This window comes from Oncorhynchus clarkii, chromosome 1 (assembly GCF_045791955.1).
Source record: "Oncorhynchus clarkii lewisi isolate Uvic-CL-2024 chromosome 1, UVic_Ocla_1.0, whole genome shotgun sequence".
In the NCBI taxonomy this organism is placed as follows: Eukaryota; Metazoa; Chordata; class Actinopteri; order Salmoniformes; family Salmonidae; genus Oncorhynchus; species Oncorhynchus clarkii.
The window spans coordinates 39,278,736-39,300,055 of NC_092147.1; the positions used below are offsets into that span (position 1 = coordinate 39,278,736).

At 39.5% G+C, this 21,320-nt stretch overlaps 1 protein-coding gene across 2 annotated transcripts; it reads right to left on the bottom strand.

Annotated features, from left to right (window-relative positions):
- Positions 1-3,474: 3,474 nt before the first annotated feature.
- On the bottom strand, positions 3,475-19,874 carry LOC139406810 (GTPase KRas). 2 transcript variants are annotated; one of them, XM_071149865.1, is made up of 6 exons: positions 19,599-19,874; positions 10,455-10,572; positions 9,676-9,854; positions 9,221-9,380; positions 7,234-7,358; positions 3,475-6,304 (listed from the first exon to the last, which is right to left on the bottom strand). In XM_071149865.1, exons 2-5 carry the CDS (start codon positions 10,563-10,565, stop codon positions 7,239-7,241), a joined length of 570 nt encoding a protein of 189 aa, XP_071005966.1. In that variant the 5' UTR covers positions 10,566-10,572; positions 19,599-19,874; the 3' UTR covers positions 3,475-6,304; positions 7,234-7,238. The 2 variants fall into 2 exon arrangements, with proteins under 2 accessions (XP_071005966.1, XP_071005975.1); XM_071149874.1 differs by lacking the exon at positions 7,234-7,358 and having other exon boundaries at positions 19,599-19,854.
- Positions 19,875-21,320: the final 1,446 nt, after the last annotated feature.

The window sequence follows — 21,320 nt, forward strand, 5'->3', positions numbered from 1 at the left end:
ACTAAGCTGTCCCTAGGGGGGTGAAGGGGTGGGGGGATTTGTGAAGGCTGCTCAGACTCATACTTCTCTTACAATTTTCTCTCCGGCAGGTCTCCGACTTGTCTGGGAGAGAGAAAGCCCTTTCTGCATAATTTAACGGATCTCTTCCCTCTCAGTCTCAATCTGTCTTTCTCTGCTGCTTCATGGTGGGTGCTGTAGCCCAGGTTCAACAGCTTGAATGTTTTGTCACAAGATATTAAAACATTTTATATCCCATGGTGACAATCTGAATACAGCTAAATTCCCATTTGAACACAATACTCTAATATTTCGTATCAAACAAGCCAGAGACAATTACAGGTACGTAAAAACAGGAGCAAGATGCACTTCAGCAAGACGACAGGATTCAGGACTGAGTCTGAGCATAATGAAATAGTGCTTACATCGTGGTCAATTATACAACAACAATGTTGGCTCCATCAAAAAATACATTTCAACCAGTTAGCCACACATTGTATGATGCTATTCTAGACAAGACATCCACAGAGCAATATCCTTAATGTTTGTCTGTTGTCTCCGGCCTTGATCCCTCTGGAATTTAATCCATGACAAACGGTTTGGGAAAATGTTACATGGCAGGGCCTTTCACAAAGTAGGACAAAACAAGCATGCTCATCTTTTGTGAACAAAGCCCGAGAAGAGTGTCTGACACTCCACTGTAGCAGTGATATGGCTATTGCTGTAGACTAGATGGTGCTGGTGAGTACTGCAGCTGGAAGTCAGCCATAAGGAGCCTCCATCTGCCTGCTGGAGAAACCACCCAGCATGACAACAGAAAGTGTCAAAACACCCACGTTAACGGCTGCTTATAGGATTAAAGTCATGTCTTCATCAGGTGTCAAAGACTCGTCCATGGTCCCCAAAGTAGTCGTCTGACAAAGATCCAGCTAAAGTGGAAAAAAGATCCAGTGAAATTGTATAGATATGAACTAAAGGCAACTGGAACAAAGACAGTACAGTATGAAGATAGGCAGAAACTGCTTCTCCAATAGAAGTCCCCAATCACGCTTGTAGGCGATGTCATGGCGACGATGGCTAGCTAAGCTCATGCGTAGAAACACGCCATTGGGTCAAACGTCTCGTGCCAAACTGAGCATGAAAAGGCTGTCAAATCAAAGGCAGTCCTTCAATATAAAATTGCTTTTGACGAAAACGTTAACGTGTCAGTTTGTCACCATGTACAACAAAACGGGGTTGGAGTAATAACATGTTCAACTACTTAAGACATTGGCTGGAGTCTAGGTTATGCCTTTAGATTTTGAGAAAATTAACAAATAAGGAAGAATTCTTCACTTTACTCATTGACTTCTCAAAGCCCAAACCCCAGTCTGGTCTGTTTTGCAAGAGTTCCTGGAAGTCTCTCGGTATTGTGCCTCTGGGTTTAGAAACTCTGTGACTGGAATTTCAGTTTACACCTGAATTTAGTGAATTGATATTGAATTGACCCAAACCTGGTATGTGTTCTCCATTCTATAGTTTTGACAGGCATACATATATATATAGTTGGTGTCCTTATAGAATGTGCAATATGCAAATGACAGTCAGTCTGAGGGCTCTATTCACTGGTGACACTTTATGCTCTAACTGTGAGCCTGTCAGATACAGCAGTTAGGAAAACAGTGGCCCCTGCTGGCAAAACCCCTGACATGACAGCAGCCTGGCAGCACTACAAGACTCCAACCCTAAACAACTATTCATCTATTGTACAGTTAATCCACAGTCCCACACACATGCATCGTCATGTTATACATGTTTGCTAATATGTCAATCAAACTAATATACTGTATCCCAGCCAGCATGATAAACTAGCTGTCTGAGGGTTTTGTGTATACAGTGCTTCTATCCAAACCAGACTCATGATCAAGCATCCCTAACTAACAGCTCCCTTGTGTTCATAAATGACGATAGAATAGCACACAACTCCACCAAGGAATGTGTGAGTGTATAGGACTTTAGATAGTCCAATAGGTCTAAAGCATTGCATTACGAACTGGCAGAGAGCACCAAAATAACAATTACTTGGACACAGATACAGTGCCTTCATAAAGTATTCACACCACTTGCCTTTTTCCACATTTTGTGTTACAGCCTGAATTAGATTTGTTTTGTCACTGGCCTACACACAATACCCCATGATGTCAATGTGGAATTATGTTTAGTTTATTTTTTCACTAATTAACTAAAAATGAAAGCTGAAATGTCTTGAGTAAATAAGTAGTCAACTCTTTTGTTATGGCAAGCCAAAATAAGTTTGCTCAAATAATAGTGTCAATTTGGTTAGTATTGTGGAGTAACAATGTTGTTGATCCATCCTCAGGTTTCTCCGATCACAGCCATTAAACTCTGTAACTATTTTAAAGTCACCTTTGGCCTCAGGGTGAAACCCCTGAGTCGTTCCTCTCCGGCAACTGAGTTAGGAAGGAAGCCTGTATGTTTGTAGTGACTTGGTGTATTTATACACCATCTAAAGTGTCATTAATAACTTCACCATGCTCAAAGGGATATTTTATTTTTTCATCTACCAATAGGTAACCTTATTTGCTGGGCATTGGAGAACCTCCCTGTTCTTTGTGGTTATATCTGTGTTTGGAATTCACTGCTTGACTGATGGACCTTACAGATAATTGTAAACAGAGTGAAAAGAAGGAAGCCTGTACATAATACAAATATTCCAAAACATACATCCTGTTTGCAAGGCACTAAAGTAATACTGCAAAACATGTGGCAAAGAAATTCACTTTTTGTCCTGAATACAAAGTGTTAGGTCTGTGGCAAGTTCAATAAAGCAGAGTACCACTCTCCATATTTTCAAGCATAGTGGTGGCTGCATCATGTTATGGGTATGTTTGTAAGGACTGGGGAGTTTCAGGATAAACAAAACAGAATGGAGCTAAAACACAGGCAAAAATCATAGAGGAAAACCTGGTTTCCACCAGACACCGGGAGATTCATTTACCTTCCAGCAGGACAATAACCTAAAATACAAGGCCAAATCTACACTGAAGTTGCTTACCAAGAAGACATTGAATGTTCCTGAGTGCACTAGTTACAATTTACTTAAATCTGCTTGAAAAATTAAGACCTGAAAATGGTTGTCTAGCAATGATTAATAACCAATTTGACCGAGCTTAGAGAATTTTGAAAACAATGAGCAAAAGAGATTTACCCAGAAAGACACACATATTTAAATCGCAACCAAAGGTGATCGTAAAATGTATTGACTCAGGATGTTGAATAGTTATCTAATCAAGTGTTTTATTTTTCATTCATCTTTGAATTTTTCTTCAACTTTGACAGGGCATTGTGTAAATCGTTGACAAAATCTGACAATTAAATCCATTTTAATCCCACTTTGTAAGAACAATCTGTGGAAAACGTCAAGGGGTGTGAATACTTTTAGAAGTCACTATGAGCAATGAAAACAGGGCCAATTCCTTTTAATTGTTTTGTCTTTATTACACATTAAATAGGAGTGGTGAGATTCATGGCAAAAAAAAAGAAGACAGATTTGGGATCAGATCACCACTCTACACAGTGACCAAAGAGAGCTCTCTATAGATGTGTTCAACAGTGGTCATTCATTCACTCACTCCCCTAGACCTGGACCCAGTCACTCTCCCAAGTCCCATCATACACAAAAGAGATAGTACTGAAAACTCCATTAAAGCAACATTCATTTAGACACACCAAAGAAATGAAGCACAATTTACAAAATGTGCACCTTTCAGTATAACAACTATACAAAAAGGTTGTTAAAATACGATCCAGGTATAAATGCTACTTCTTTTTCAGAAATCAGCAGTTGGCACGCAAAATAAAAGGGAGGGGGAACATTTTGGTAGAATTACTTTTTGTGATACAGTATTGTTAACAAAATGGCGTCCCATAATCAAAAATGTGCTAACAGTTCATATCTAACATTAGGAACAAAAAGGAGGTAATAAAATTGGGCCAAAAAAGCATAAATCCTAAATAAATGTATTGTATATTATGTTTCACTTTAGAATCTCATTCCTCTCAAACAGCAGAGTTTGTAGCAGTTGAACAGACGTGGCAAAGCAGTCTGGGCTCACATGTATCCCGCGGCTATCTGACTGAAGCACCCGATGCAAGCACAAAAGGCAATGTGTAAGAAGCCTCAAGGTAAAATCCCGGTTTTAAGGTTGTGAAATAACGCTGAAAAAACAACTTTTCCGTGTTTTTAGAAATTAACACTTTTTCACCCTCTAAAAATGAATTTAATGGTAATTGCCTAATTTACAGACATCAGCTCCAGTTACATCACAAGGAAGCAACAATCTTTGTAAGGAATACATTTGACAAAGATTATTGGAATGGACCAGTCATTTCACTTGAAACACAGCCCAGCAAAACCCACTCAACACCTTCCCACCCAAGCTCTAACCCAAAAAATCTAACTTCACGAGGAAGAATGAGAAATTTATATGAACAATACATTTTTGAACACTCTTTGCATGACAACGATTCTACGGGGGTGCATCTTTTGTAGAAGTAAAACAAAACAAAAAAATAGAGAAAGGAAGATCTGTAGTAGGACAAAAAACAAAAAGGCCTTTAAGATTTTCTTTGCCTAATCTAGCCAATCCAAAAATAGGAAAGTACGTTTATGACAGCAATAAGTACAGAGGCTTGGGGAAATGTGCAAGGCATATTCTGTTAGAATCTGATGGGGTATCTTATGTCTCGCATCTGAATACAGTAACTCAATATTCTTTAAGACAGTTCACCTGAATAACACATATACATCATTAGATTACTTGGTTTAAAGTTTAGGTTTAATTTAGGCCTGCTACTTGTTTGCACTCAAAACAAATTTGGATGTTACGCTGTAACAAGGAAGCCCCAATCTTGATTTACTGGTTGATTAACTAAGAGGTAAAAATGTGTTACTTCAGTAAAATCACTTGAATGGGAAAGGTTTGTCTTTCAAAAACACAGAACACGACACAAAATACACCAATCCTGAGGAGATGAGGGGAATTTCATCACGCAAACAAGATCTCTTGATGAACAATTAACTCAACTTTTAAAACGTTCATGATAAAACTACAGGAGACACTGGATTGTGTAGAGGCGTTTGTATAAGCAACATGCGGTGCCACTGAGCAACACAACATGAGCTGCATGTCCTCTTCAACACTACTGAGAATCTTGCTGTTCTAATACCTATGTTAAAAAAACATTATTTTGCTTCATACCTGCCACCTGGAGCGTTTCAGTTGTTGAAAAGGTTTCCCACCATTTAACAACTGGTTTCTACCCAAAATATCTGATCAGGTATGGTGAATATAGATTGACTTGAGGCCCGAAACACTATAAAAGCCTATGTGGCCCAACTGGACAGGAGCTCCTCGTTCCTGGCCCTAGTGGCTGTATCAGTATCGTACAGTATTAGTATCACTGTGCCATTCCCCATTGACTAGTAAGAACACATTGCATGCAAAAATGAAAGTCCTGTAGGCAGGAAATCACTACCCAAAAATGACAAAAAAAGCATTAACAGATTACAACTTAATTAAAATGGCTAACCAGGACATTTTTTAAACTAGATACAGTAGTAAAGTTCACATGCATGCTTCAAGTACAGCATGACATTATTGAATCATATCTAGGAGTTTAAAGTCGGAGGATGGGCATTATTACACACAGTGGCCGGGACATTTGGAATTTCCCCCAATCAAGTGTTGGTCCTGCCTCCCAGTTGTTACTCCTTGTCCAATGGAATGGGATTCAACTATTTGGCGCCCCATACTGTTAAGAGCATCTCATGCTCTCCAGCACAGGGAAAATAAGCTTTTTAGGCTTGCTTTTTCTGTTGTCCAAAATTTCCTACAGTTATGAACTTGGCTGTTGAATAAAGTCCTTTCGTTTTACTGTCTACCATCTCCTAATTGATAATCAACCTATTGGACCAACACTTCTGGGCAACTGGCACTAAACAGAAAGTAAAGCTTATTGGTTTCAAAATAAGAGAAAAAGGCAGAAAAATAGGGTTCATTTCCATATTCAGTATTTTGGGTGCTAAGATAAAGAGGCTAATAATTTAGCGTAATGTACAAAAATGTATTACTTGAACTGTTTTAACACATTTTTTTTTGTCTATCTTGAAAAGGGGGCTGGTCATTATTCACATGAGTATACACTTTGTCTTGGACTTCTTTTTCTTCTTCTTGCCCTCCTTGCTCATCTTCTCCTTGTGTTTTCGGATTTCCCGCACTAATGTGTAAAATGCATCATCGACACCCTGGGGAAAAGAAAATAAAAGTTAAAGGTTTGTTTTGAAAACTCTTCTCAAAAACCCTTATGTTCTCATCTGTGACTAACATGAAAGCTTGATGCAAATGTCGGAAATGGCACCCCTATTCCCCAATATATTGCACTACTTTTGACTATATAGAGAATAGGGTGACAATTTCAGTGTACACGCCTAGTACGTAGACTAACATGCGTTACAAATGTGCTCATTGCATATTGATTCGTTGGTAGGTAGATTTGTGGCATGAGCTGGCCCAGCAGACAACAGCAAGGACAATGGCTACATTAATGATGTCAAAGAGAAGCAGGGACCAGAAATAACCAGGTCTTTGTCATTCACTGAGCACAACATTGTCACCTATTGTATCAGAGGAAACCAAAGTCATTTCAGATTGTGAGATAGAAAGAACAAGACAGCGAAAGAGAGAAAGACAGAAACAAAAGGACGTTATGTGTGACATCAATGCACACAGTTGCCCCAGGACTTCAGTGGAACATCTCCGTGCTGTCCTCTTAGTAATCACACTTCCTTAGTCACCATTCCAAGACTTAATTTCGGCCAAGATTATCACAATCGCCATCGGTTACACAGATCCAATCTTACCTGCTCCCTCGTCTCTCACCACTGATTTGTCTCAGTCGAGCAGATTACAAAATTATCATCACCCACGATAGTATAAACATACCCCACACAGAGATACAGATACCACAGGAGGAGAAACTAAGATGGACGCCTGGTTTCAAGGAGACCCCACAGCAGATCCCAGGAGGTTAGCTTAAATAGGGATGAATCCCACCCACCAAGCAGCAAACATTACCACTTTCCCTGCTCGGTATCACACGGACGACACCCTCCCACACAACACAAATACACACCTGACGGACGTGAGGGAGGGAGCGCGGATGATACACACTTACCCCTTTCACATCACAACACACTTTTTAAGCTTGACGCAGCGCGGGGTCTTTTCTTCCTTGCTGAGCTTTTTCAGCCGGTACAGCCTGATCTCCCGTACCAGACTGTAAAAGGCATCCTCCACTCTCTGCAGTGTGAAACACAGCTCTCCTCAGTTAGGGGATAAAGGGACACTGTTGACCCCTCAGTGTTCGGGGATAAAGGGACACTACGTGGACTGTGTTTCCTCACAGTGTTTGAAAACATTAGGAACACCTGCTCTTTCCATGACAGACTAACAGACTAAGACTGAATACAGGTGAAATCGATGATCCCTTATTGATGTCGCTTGTTAAATGCACTTCAAAATCAGTGTAGATGAAGGGTAGGAGACAGCTTAAAAATACTTATTTAACCTTTGAGACAATTGAGACATGGATTGTCTATGTGTGCCATTCAGATGGTGAATGAGCAAGACAAATGTTTTAAGTGCCTTTGAACAGGGTATGGTAGTATGTGCCAGGCGCACCGGTTTGAGTGTGTCAAGAACTGCAATGCAATGCTGCTGGGGTTCACACTCAACAGTATTCTGTGTGTATCAAGAATGGTCCACCACCCAAACTGTGGAAAAAAGCATTGGAGTCAACATGAGCCAGCATCCCTGTGGAACGCTTGACAACTTGTAGTCCATGCCCTGTGATCCTAATGTTTTGTACACTCAGTGTATTGACATTCTATGTCAACTAAGCCTACATTTAGCTGTGTATAGGGCTGATGTATAAATCGGAGGATGCATTTTTTTTTTATACAGTTTAAAACAATGAATAATTTAACCTTACAGGGGAATGACAGGTACAAACGTGTGTGTATTATTTGTGATTTCAGTACAAGAGCAACACCAGGAAGCCGGGCGATTCAACCATCGGAGGAGTGAGCTGGAAGAGACCAATCAGCGGCCCCAGAAGGAGTTGTGATTGGACCGATGCAAAAAGAGCAGACGATTCACCGACTGACAAATCGCCACATACATCACAGCACCAGCCAGACACGCACCACTGAAGCCAAGCCAGCAGCCACATAGTCAAACAGACAATAGTGCACCAGACAGCACACAATCATTTCCCACTGTCCATTAAGCATGATTATCACACCGCCACAAAACAATTACCGACAATTTTCCCTCTGTCGTGACGATTCAGTGACAAAGATTGACTGATTTGTTGATTAAAACAATGCCAGATCGATTATGGAGTCTCTAATGGTGAAAGAAAGACACATTTCCATGACAGAGGAGCATGCACGGACACAGCAATTCATAAATCAAGAATTCAATTAAGCAAAGGGACTTTAATTATGTACAGTACATTACCCGATACGTTTCCAAGCACCATTTAGAAACAGAGCACATATAACCATTGATACCAACGCAAATCAAAAAGGCAGCTCGGGAGTCAAAAGAGGACCACAGCATTTTGTGAGATTGAAGTGGCCATGATTGTAAAATGCCATCGCAAGGACACCTGACACAGCTGGTAAGAAGTAATCTTGCTACAATAAAGAAAATTGATCTGTGGAGAAAATGGTTGAATGGCTGCTGTGTTCACGCCAGCAAATACCCTCGAAGCATCAAGCTACAAGGGCTCGATTTACTAAGGTGCAAAGTTACACACGGTGCAAAGTTAGGACCGTTTTTTTTCTCTCCCCCAAGATGAAATGGAACAAAACATTTAAATAAAAGGTTGTGAGACATTAAGGTGAAGCGCACATTTCAGCGTATTAAAAGTTATCCCACATAAAAAAATTAAACAAGTAAACTTTTCACCTGTTTTAGTAATCTGTCTTTAACTAGATATGGAGTAAAGCTAATGTAGCCGTGAAATGCAGACTGAATTCAGTCTGGATTTCCAGGCTAGCCAATAGCCGTCATGTTAAAAACCAAGGTCATAGTTGCTGTTTGAGCCATGGCTGTGTCCACACAGCCCACTAGAGCTTGTTGTCTCCGTCCCTCACCTGTCTGGTTTTGGCCGAGGTCTCGATGAAGGGGATGCCGTAGCTGCGCGCCAAGTCCTGAGCCTGTTTGGTGTCCACCGTCCGGGACGGCAGGTCACACTTGTTTCCCACCAGCACCATGGGCACGTCTTCCGAGTCTTTCACCCGCTTGATCTGCTCTCTGGTGAACAAAGATGACAGGGAAGGCAAGGGTTAAATACCAGTGAAATGCTTTGGTCATCCAAAGTATGGAATGGACTCCTTTTTGAGGTTATTGATTTCACACACAACCTGGTTAAAGGGTTGGTGAAAGAGTGGATGTTGGCTTTGACACAGTTGACAGGATATGGTTGGCACAACTGTGTCTGCTTGGAAACAGATACAACTACAGTCCGCTGGTTTAACTATAGTCCGGCTTACCGCTGCCAGTGCAATCAGCAGTAGAACTTCAGATGGTGTGGCAGAACCTAGCTCACCTATAGTGGTGGATGTCCTCGAAGGACTTTGTGTTGTTGATGGCAAAGACACAGAGGAAGCCCTCCCCTGTCCTCATGTACTGGTCCCTCATGGCGCTGTACTCCTCCTGACCTGCAGTGTCCAGGATGTCCAGCAGACACGTCTCCCCGTCAATCACCACCTGCTTCCTGTATGAGTCCTGAAGGAGGGAGCAAGAAAGAGAGAGATGGATGGTTCAGGACTGGACACCTATGAATGAGCACATATTCATAGGTGTCCAGTCTACCCGACTAGGGCTCTGAAATTCTCTATGTAACTATATGGTCATAGAATGCTCATCTGACAAAGTTCCAAAGGAAATACAACAGTATTGGAATTAAAGAGAATGGATGGGATGACCAGGTAAGTGAGACTATATGTGCACTAGGGAAGAAATGCATTCAGTCTTCAAGCAGTCATAAATTGATTAGCTTTCAGAGTAATAATTTCGGACATGTCAAACTTCATCACGTAGCCACCTACAAATGTTAAACTAACTGAATGACACCATGTTGCGGATATTATATTCATATATTCAAATAACAGAATCAGGAGCACATTTTTACTTGCATTTGCACACAATTTCTTTGCATATTCTGATTGCAGTTACTTTTCACGCAGCTCTGAGCAGTCCTCTGTGCAGGCGGAGCAGCAGCCACAAACATTGTACACAACTTTTTTTTCAAAGGAACTTTTCTTCCTGACTCCCAGGCATGCCTTGTAGTAAAAGACGTGTGGTTGTACTGAAACAACTTTTTACCTCGATGGTGGGGTCATATTCATCCACAAAGTGGTTCTGGATGAGCTGGATGGTGAGCGCGCTCTTGCCCACACCTCCTGCCCCCACCACCACCAGCTTGTATTCGGTCATCGTTCACCTGTGGGACAGAAGACACAGGAATACAGTCAGTGAATATAAAAATAAACATTTCATGAGCTACACACCAACTATCGACTCAACAAGAAAGTCACATATATAGGGTTGCAGAATTCCAGTATCCTTCCAAAAATGCCCATGTTTTCCAGTTGGAGGATTCCTGGAATCAGGAAACTGGGAGGTAAATCCACCAACAGGGAATTCTCCACCTGGGATTTTTTTTTGCCACACACACACACACACGGAATAAAGCTGATATTAACTATTTCTTCACAGCCATCTGGTCAAGTTGTATTCATTCCTTATCAGTTAAGCTACTCTAAAGTGCTTGTGTGCACAGAGCCCGCCAAATGCAAAATTAGATTTTGTCCCGATTGTCTCCACATTGCCTTTCATTTGCAACAATGACCATCCTGTGTGTCTAGAGCTGCAGGGAATGCATACAATCACAGATCTCTGTGGATACAGGAATGTTTACATTCTATTCAATTTCATCCTGCGATGTCAGAGAAAACGGAACGAGAAGACCTAATGTCCTCTACTATTTTATCATAACATACTTTAAAATGGGCTTATCAACAAGAAGGAGAAGATATGTAAAACCATGAAAGTGATTTTTGGAATTCTGCAAAGATAGGGTAATTTACGCAGACTATTACGTTGATATTGTAGGACACAAGCAAGGTTCTCGCACATAAAATGATGACTTATCATTAATTAACATCGTTTGAACAGAATTTACTGTTACAATTCCCTCAAACATCATCCCCATAAATGTTGCTGGTAAATCTTCCTGTATCACGAACTGTAACACAAATTCAATGGTCAGTTGTGAGTAACAGCTATACAATGGGATCTGGCAGTAGACACACATGATGTTACTTTACGACCCCAGAAGTATCAAGCAACAGTGAGGCACACACTGCTATCCAGACAGTTATGTTTCAAAATGTTTTTTTTAAAACACTTGTTCTCAGTTGAGGCTGACATTTAACTCAATGAGTAGCATCTCAAAATACAAAAGGAAATAGAATCACCAAATCACCTAGTAATTTCTGATTAAAAAAAACATACCAACAAAATAGACTGTCCAATCGATGATACGAATCATGGATGCTATATTAGACAATCAGTGCTGAACACAACACGACCGTACAGTATGTCAACAACACTGTACATTATGTCCGATACCCAGCACCTATGATCCAAATGAGAGCTAGGAGCTGAGCACTGGTACCTTTGGTTATGGAATTGTATTATTATCTAATGAAAAATCGTTGTCCACATTAAAAATTCCTCGGCCAATACCACAAGCAAGTAACAGAATTGATACTCGGACGTCTTACTTTAAAATCTATCAACAAAAACCATTGATTTCAAAAGTTGAAGAAACCATACAGCTCTATGCACAAGGACTACTTTACAATTTACACAGAGCATTTCACAAAAACATTTACTGGAAGAACTGTGTAGATGCAAAGTTTGGTAACAGAATTACAATATAAATTTCCCTGTTTATTTTTATGTGATGATGACATAAATATCTTCCACGTAATTAAGATTCAAATATGTCCGTAGAAAGAGTGGGGTGGCAACTATGACATGATACAATATTTGTTACAGTTAGGGTAACGGAATAACATCATGGGTCCCTGATCTGTACTATACAGAAATGCATAATGTATATGATTGTCATTCTCTTCATGGTGATGTATCCTGAATATGTACACAAAAAGGTAGAAATATGCAAAATCATCCTTTCACATCCTGGCTATTATTGTAATGAGCTCCGCCCCAAAAACAAGACCAAATTTGGTTGAAATCAGACCGGACCAAATCTAAACAAATCATCGACGTCTACGTTTCACAATTTCGGACATCACAGTAGAGTTCAGTACAGAACATTAATTCTACAGTATGTACTCTACTTTTCTTCACTATACTGTGCAATCTTGTGAAACAGAAGTTTATGATTGGTTCAGATTTGGTCCGTTCACAAATCATGGACGTCTATGTTTGTACCAAATCAAGGCCAGTCAGAAACCAAAAAACAAACTGTGGACATTCAAATCAAGGCCAGGGCGGACTGACCAAATTTAAACTACGTTTCAAAGTCCATGGATGTCCGGTGTCAGTCTGCGTGGATACTAGTTACAATAAATGGAAAGAGGGGGCTCATGGGAATCGATCAGTAAGAGCCGGGAGAAGTAACCTACTGATTCAAGGGGTTCTTAATTTGTACTATTTTCTACATTGTAGAATAATAGTGAAGACATCAAAACTATGAAATAACACATATGGAATCATGAATTAACAACAAAAAAAAAGTGTTAATTCAAAATATATTTCTAATTTGACTCTTCAAAGTTGCCACCCTTTGCCTTGACGACAGCTTTGCACACTCTTTGCATTCTCTCAACCGGCTACATGAGGGTCAGTCAATGTAGAAAATGTCAAGAAAACTGAAAGTTTCAAGTGCAGTCACAAAAACCATCAAGGCTATGATGAAAGTGGCTCTCATGAGAACCGCCACAGGAAAGGAAGACCCAGAGTTACCTCTGCTGCAGAGAGTAAGTTCATTAGATTTACCAGCCTCAGAAAATCGGCAATTAACTGAACCTCAGTTTGCCGCCCAAATAAATGCTTCACAGAGTTCAAGTAACAGACATCAACTGTTCGGAGGAGACTGCATGAAATCAGGCCTTCATGGTCAAATTACTGCAAAGAAAACACCACTAAAGGACACCAATAAGAAAAAGACACTTGCTTGGGCCAAGAAACATGAGCAATGGACATTAGACCGGTGGAAATCTGTCCTTTGGTCTGATGAGTCCAAATTTGAGATTTCTGTTTTCCAACCGACGTGTCTTTGTGAGACATAGAGTAGGTGAACTGATATTCTCAACATGTGCGGTTCCCACCGTGAAGCATGGAGGAGGTGGTGTGATGGTGCTTTGCTGGTGACACTGTCAGTGATTTATTTAGAAATCAAGGCACAATTAATCAGCTTGGCTACTACAGCATTCTGCAGTGACACGCCATCCCATCTGGTTTGCGCTTAGTGGGACTATCATTTGTTTTCAACAGGACAATGAAAAATTAAGAAAAACCCTTGAATGAGTAGGTGTGTCCAAACTTTAGACTGATACTATATAAGGCAGAGGATGACTATTTGAAGAATCTCAAATATAAAATAATATATTTTGATTAACAATTGTTTTTGGTTACTACATGATTCCATAGGTGTTATTTCATAGTTTTGATGTCTTCACTATTATTTTACAATGTAGAAAACATATCAAATAAAGAAAAACCCTTGAGTATGAGTAGGTGTTCTAAACTTTTGTCCGGTAGTGTATGAGGGCGAGCGAGCGAGGGCTTGTTCAGACTGTTTTCACCCTCTCGCTTTGACCAGAAAGAGAAAAAAAAAACAGTATGCCAGAACATAACAGTATGCCAGTGGAAGGGAGGACAGTAGCACAACGGTGGTTTGTGACTACTATGATTTCACATTGTAGCCAATTCAATTGCAGTGAACTCTGTTACAGATTTTCTTGTAATTACAAGTTTTAATCACTTAATTCATAAATATTGATTTCAGTAAAAACCCTAACTCATTGGTCGGTCTACCTTTACTTGTTACTTCTGTGAACTTTCATTATCTTCCCTCCTATTGAAGGAGAGAAATTAGAAAATATCTTAAAGATGGGTTTTTTGGTAATGGAATTACAAGGCACGAGGCACTGTTTCTTAAACATAATGGCAAATCATTTCTCCATTACTAAATATACAGTTGAATTCGGAAGTTTACATACACTTAGGTTGGAGTCATTAAAACTCGTTTTTCAACCACTCCACAAATTTCTTGTTAACAAACTATAGTTTTGGCAAGTCAGTTAGGACATCTACTTGGTGCATGACACAAGTAATTTTTTCAACAATTGTTTACAGAGATGATTTCACTTATAATTTTATACTTATAAACATATAATATAATTCACAGTTCCAGTGGGTCAGAAGTTTACATACACTAAGTTGACTGTGCCTTTAAACAGCTTGGAGAATTCCAGAAAATTGTGTCATGGCTTTAGAAGCTTCTGATAGACTAATTGACTAAATTTGATGGATCACCTGTGGATGTATTTAAAGGCCTACCTTCAAATGCAGTGCCTCTTTGCTTGACATCATGGGAAAAATCAAAAGAAATAAGCCAAAACCTTAGAAAAACAAATGTAGACCTCCACAAGTCTGGTTCATCCTTGGGAGCAATTTCCAAACACCTGAAGGTACCACGTTCATCTGTGCAAACAATAGCACGCAAGTATAAACACCTTGAGACCACACAGCCGTCATACCGCTCAGGAAGGAGAAGCGTTCTCTCCTATAGATGAACGTACTTTGGTGCGAAAAGTGCAAATCAATCCCAGAACAACAGCAAAGGACCTTGTGAAGATGGGTACAAAACGGGTACAAAAGTATCTATATTCACAGTAAAAACGAGTCCTATATTGACATAACCTGAAAGGCCGCTCAACAAGGAAGAAGCCACTGTTCCAAAACCGCCATAAAAAAGACTACGGTTTGCAAATGCACATGGGGACAAAGATCATACTTTTTGGAGAAATGTCCTCTGGTCTGATGAAACAAAAATAGAACTGTTTGGCCATAATGACCAACATTGTTTGGAGGAAAAAGGGGAGATTTAAAGCCCCAGAACACCATCCCAACCGTGAAGCACGAGGGTGGCAGCATCATGTTGTGGGGGTGCTTTGCTGCAGGAGGGACTGGTGCACTTCACAAAATAGATGGCATCATGAGAAAGGAAAATGATGTGGATATATTGAAGCAACACCAAGACATCAGTGGATGACCAAGTTGAAGCTTGGTCGCAAATGGGTCTTCCAAATGGACAATGACTGCAAGCATACTTCCAAAGTTGTGGCAAAATGGCTTAAGGACAACAAAGTCAAGGTATTGGAGTGGCCATCACAAAGCCCTGACCTCAACCCTATAGAAAATGTGTGGGCAGAATTCAAAAAGCCTGTGCAAGCAAGGAACCCTGACTCAGTTACACCAGTTCTGTCAGGAGGAATGTGCCAAAATTCACCCAACTTATTGCGGGAAGCTTGTGGAAGGCAACCCAAAACGTTTGACCCAAGTTAAGCAATTTAAGGGCAATACTACTAAATACTAATTGACTGCATGTAAACTTCTGACCCGCTGGGAATGTAATGAAAGAAGTAAAAGCTGAAATAAATCATTCTCTCTACTATTATTCTGACATTTCAGATTCTTAAAATAAAGTGGTGATCCTAACTGACCTAAGACAGGGAATTTTTACTCTGATTAAATGTCAGGAATTGGGTAAAAGCTGAGTTTAACTGTATTTGGCTAAGGTGTATGTAAACTTCCGACTTCAACTGTAAGTGTTGATATTAGTTGGCAGGGGTCTTTACTTCAACAGTATTATGTTTTGATGTATTTCTAATACCTTTTAAGACTTTTTCTGGTAGACGTTTTCTAAAGACCTCTTTTCCATGCGTTTGACCAGAAAATCAAAGCCATTACTTTTGCCTAGTTTTTAAGATGGAAAATGTTATTTTTTTATTTTATATATTTTTTTTTAAATGGGAAAATGTATCCATGCCTTCATTTCCCAAAAATACAGACACTTCGCTTTCATTTGACACACAATTTGATATGCTCCTCTGAACTTGTTGGAGCTCATGGGTCCTGTTACATGGAAATGACTGGCAGTAAAATCATCAGACAACTCTATACCAGAATATTTGACCTATTCAATTGGTCAGCTTGTCGCATTCTATGTGAGAAAAACATATTCCTCGACTCTCAAAATGCATGCCCAGTCATTGTACAACATTCCTAAAGCAGTCCCGAGAAAACACACCTTAGAAAAGGCTGTTTTGGTGGCCACTGTTTAAAGCGGATCAAAGCTTTCTACTTTCTCAACACCACAAAATGTGTGAATTGCACCATTTTAAAACCAGAGCTTTTAGCAGCAGCATGGTTTATGCACAATAGTGCTCACTAATGGTGTTGAATGCCTAGGAGAAACTGGGGCTAAATGTAACACGTCAGGAGGTGTAACAGGTGTAACAGCCTACATTATATTCACAGTACATGATCCTTGGCTGAGTTCCAGTGGAATGTTTTTTGGGGACCTTCAAGCCATCAATATGTTGCTAACTAGCAACAAGATCATGTTTTAGAGTGTGTGATCTAGCTAATGATTAGCCCACTGGGGTAAATGCAGATGTGCAACCCTATGCTGCATCAGTTGGGCTACAGCAGGTGACAATCCTTATTGCCTAAGGGCACACCTGCCTGATAATATGAACAAACATGTTAATGGGTTCATTTCTGGATGGTGGAAATTATATATGTTTGATGACAGCATCATTTAATTTTCATTCATTTCGGAGTAATGTCCTTTTAAAAATTCACCAGAATTGACCTTCTCAGTCATTGTACAACAAAAATCATTGTAGGTCCCTCTGTGATCTGTATCACAGTGATATGTGCTTTTGACAGTATATATATTGTTTGTATATTATATCAAAGTTAGTGTTTCATCACCTTTTTCAAACTTACCTAAGGTCTACACTCATTTCTGTACTCCCTCGTAAAGGCCTACTATTTCTATTGTAAATGCCATTATAGGCCTAATCATCATCATCATCAGAAACTATGGCCTACAGTGTGAATAGGATGAATAAAGATGAATTGTGACTTAGCAATTCTACCACTGACCTAAAATTATTGTACAGTAGGCCTAATAACTAGGCAACCATGCTTGCAATGTTGATGCAATATTGTCAACCCATTTCATATCCTTATACTGCAGGAAATAGAAAGCTTGTTCATGATTGGCTAGTCATGACACCTGTACCGTAATTACCAGTCATCAACAAAGTTGTCATGCCCAATCAAGCACCTCTCCATTAGTTCTGTTTACAAGTTACTGTAAAATACATGCCAATATTGTAGGAAAGTATTGTGAAAGAGTAGACAAATAGCCTATAAAAAACCCACTGTGTCCATTTTGTGCAGCTTGCCTATTGGCATAATCTGATGTTAGACAAACAGCCATTTTCATTGGCCGTCAACCAAGGCCTAATACTAGCTACTATTGGCATGTATTTAGTGTAACTTGGTGAGAAAAAAAATGGGAAAAAAAACCTTTACATTTCACCATTCTGTCATAAAGAGCACATGTAAAAAAATATATATGTATATTCCCATTTTAAGAGGAGATATAAAAGAAAATGACTACAGTGAGTGTCTATTAAGTGTCAAATAAAGTAGCATGGTTGACCGTAACCAATTCATAGACACCAATTAACTACATTTAGCGCCTATTGACGGTAGTACATGCATCTTCTGGTCTGGGGAGTTTGGTTAGAAGCCCAGACGCTCGTTCTGAACGTTAAAACGCATTGCTCGCGGTACGGTTTTGGAAACATAAGGACCATATTTTTCCTACCAGCGAGAAATAATAACAAAAGGTTAAAATTACTACACACCTTTATAGGGTTGATGTTACAGCTCTTGCTTACCGAAAACATAGGTGGCCATCTATGCTAATTAGCTATCTAGAGTGCCCCGAACACCTGTGAGCGTAACTGTTGGCACGCACAAAATATAGTCTGTGTAAAACTGCTACAGTAACTGCATCTGTTTTATTTGAAAGATTATTTCTCACTGATATAAAGGATAAGGCGCATATCAGCATGTTTCTATTACCGTTTCGCAAGCGATGATTATTGACGTTTCTAAACGTTAAAACAGTAAATTGTAGTTCACATGCAGCCAACCGTGGGCGAAGCGAACTGCTGAAAACCCTACGGATAAGAAGAGTTTGAGAGCTAGGTTGACAACTTCATCTTAAATCAGCCATGAATACTCCTGTGACAGGGGGGATGGAAGCTTGTTGTACGCAAGCTCCACAAAATGTTTTAAATTGTTCAAACATTTCTAGACTGTCTATCAAGGTAAAAGTGTTGACGTGTTATGCTTGACCAGCTCAGTTTTCCACCACAAAACACCAGAAAAATGACAAAGAGTAAAACCAGCTCAGCCGCTATTACACTGATTACATCTTCAATTCTCTTTTGAAAAACAAATACTTTAAAAAGGAATAGTTTCTCCATATTAACAGTTAACGTAACAGTGTTGACCTTAAAATGGACATAGTGATTCATATAAGGTACAAAAACTAATAACAATGTCAAAGCAACAAAATAACTAAACATAATAATGGTGAAATCTTGGTGAAGTGTTTGGGTTAATCTTCCTACAAGTCATGATGCATCTAAGGACATGTCAAAATGCTGAAATGTCTTTATTCACATTAAAAATCACATTTATATAATTGTCCATGTGGTCTATTTAAAAAGGGCACCATTTAATAACAGGCTTTTGAAATTAAATATTTAAGCCCAATTTAAAAATTTAAAAAAAGTCCAATATCAAAAGGGACGCAAGAGGCACTCATTTCGTGGAAGGACCCAATTATTTAAATAATACCTGTACATGTGAACTAATGAGTACAACCTTAGATTGGCCTACACCCTAATATTACAACTGTATAAAGTCGAGTTGCCTGTAGCCTACAATTAACTGGAGTAGGTCCACAATTATAGAGAAGCCTAGCATATGCAGATCACATAACTGTTAGTGAACTAGGATTGTCTTGTGCAAATTTCTTTAGCACAATGGATTGAATGCTATGCGTAAACCCGGTAGAACCTGCAGCATTCATGGGAGAGCGGATGAGTTTGAAGCCGCCATAAATACCGCATAGGTCTGCGCATTAAAGGGCCAGACATTAGGTTAACAATTGGGCGTAGTTTGTATTAACGATACTTTTAGCTGCAATTGCACAGGAAATTATGAAATCATTACAGGCCCAACCCTCAAATTAAGATATAGGCGAGAGGACACAATGTCGCCCCGTATCCATTGTGTAAATTGATACAAGTGTAGTGATCTTTCCAATTGTTTTACCTATAGCGTGTGGAGTTCCGCGTCCGAAGTAGCGACCAAATAAGAAGTCAAGCAGATAATCCTCCTTTTTCACACGATCTCTGCATTTCCTACTTTACACTGAAACGGCCGCATTTGTGTAAATGTATCTTCTTTTAAAAAAGCAGACAAAAGTAAGGACATTAATCGATTTAACTTTCCATTTGATACAGCGTTTGGCCTGCTACTCTCGATTCAGCTGAGGTTGGCCTGACGCGAATATGGGCGGATACCGGGTGCAGCGTCGTACAGTTTACCCAGAAAGCAAAGCAGGGGATTTCAACTGGTTTCGGTGATATCACTACACTAGTTTGGCAATAAACGTTATAAAGACGCTCACTTGTTTTCCACCCAATTCACTTTTAGTTTACCTTAATATATTGTTCTGGTGGATGCTTGTGTTGGTAGACTGTGTTTTGAAACGTTTGGGGTCGATGTGTTTTTCACAGATAGGACTGTGATATCTGCGCACAAATACATCGATCATTATGACAGTGTGAATTGAATTATTCTATCTAGCATCAATATTTCAAGACCTGTCTCTGGGAATAGATAGCCCTCTTCTTCCCAGTGAAGCGGGTACAACAACGGATGAGGGGGGGACCACTATATATAGGCTCTAAATATAACTGGAATGTACTGTAGGGACGTCATTCCCAAGCAAGGAAATGATTTGGCAATCCCTTTGTCAGTTTTCCTCGGCTTTCACTGGTATACCTTCAGCGCTGAATATGTGCATATAAATAGAAAGTGGGGGGGATACAGTACAGTAAGCCCTGTGGTAGAATCAAACAGTTAACGTTAGGCTCAGGGAGGCCAAACAAAGAGACGGTAACCAATTCACACAAGTATACATTTGCATTATAACAAAATTACGCATGTGCGTTACAACTATGCAGTTTTATGTTTATTTTTTTGTGTGGGTGTCAAACCGGGGCAGCATTGCGCAAAACAGCTATGGACAGATCCATACCCCTCGCTTCTTGTTAGAATTCAAACAATGTATATTCTGTATATTCTTTTTAGTGACCAGTGCTTTGTCATACAACTAAATGTATCTGAAAAAACAATTTTAGGCACCTAGCCAAGATTAATCATCTTGATACTAATTACATAGTTATCAAATATTACACCATTCTGGAGCCAGTATCCTGCTCACACTTAGTCATTAAAAAATAAATATAATTAAAATGTGAATTTCATATTTAAGTTAGAGGATACAAAGTTTGAGTTTCAGCACTCTCAACCCCTCTGAGAAAAATAATATAACATATCAAATGGATGGACTGAAGCATTTAGACTGGGTTTAGATGGAGCCACGAGGGGTCAGTAGGTATCCATTTATGAGCTCGCAAACAATGCCATTGCCAATGCTCCATCAGCTGTTTTCATTCAGTCTTGTGTGGCATAAAGTATGCTCTGTGTATATTTATTGCTTTATGCTGTAGATTGATATTGAAAACGGTTTGTGGTAGGGATACTTTAAGTTGCTCTTAAATCTATGTATTTAGATTGTAGTTGCATAAGCAGATATAGTGTAAGTAGCCTCACGTGGTGTAGGAGACATCTTGATTTATGTTTTCTTATCCTCTTAATTTTACATGCTTGAAATGCCACTGTCTGTAAATTTGCCATTTTCTCTCAAATGAATGGTCCACTCAATGACAGAGAAAATACACTATTTTGTTTTTTGGAATCCTGAGT

What these genes read in the sequence shown, in the direction of transcription:
- LOC139406810 (XM_071149865.1), bottom strand. Translation starts at nt 10,565, where the DNA reads ATGACCGAATACAAGCTGGTGGTGGTGGGGGCAGGAGGTGTGGGCAAG. An exon ending in AATATGACCCCACCATCGAG is followed by an intron (nt 9,855 to 10,454) that starts GTAAAAAGTTGT and finishes TCCCTCCTTCAG; the next exon opens with GACTCATACAGGAAGCAGGT. An exon ending in GAGGACATCCACCACTATAG is followed by an intron (nt 9,381 to 9,675) that starts GTGAGCTAGGTT and finishes TTTGTTCACCAG; the next exon opens with AGAGCAGATCAAGCGGGTGA.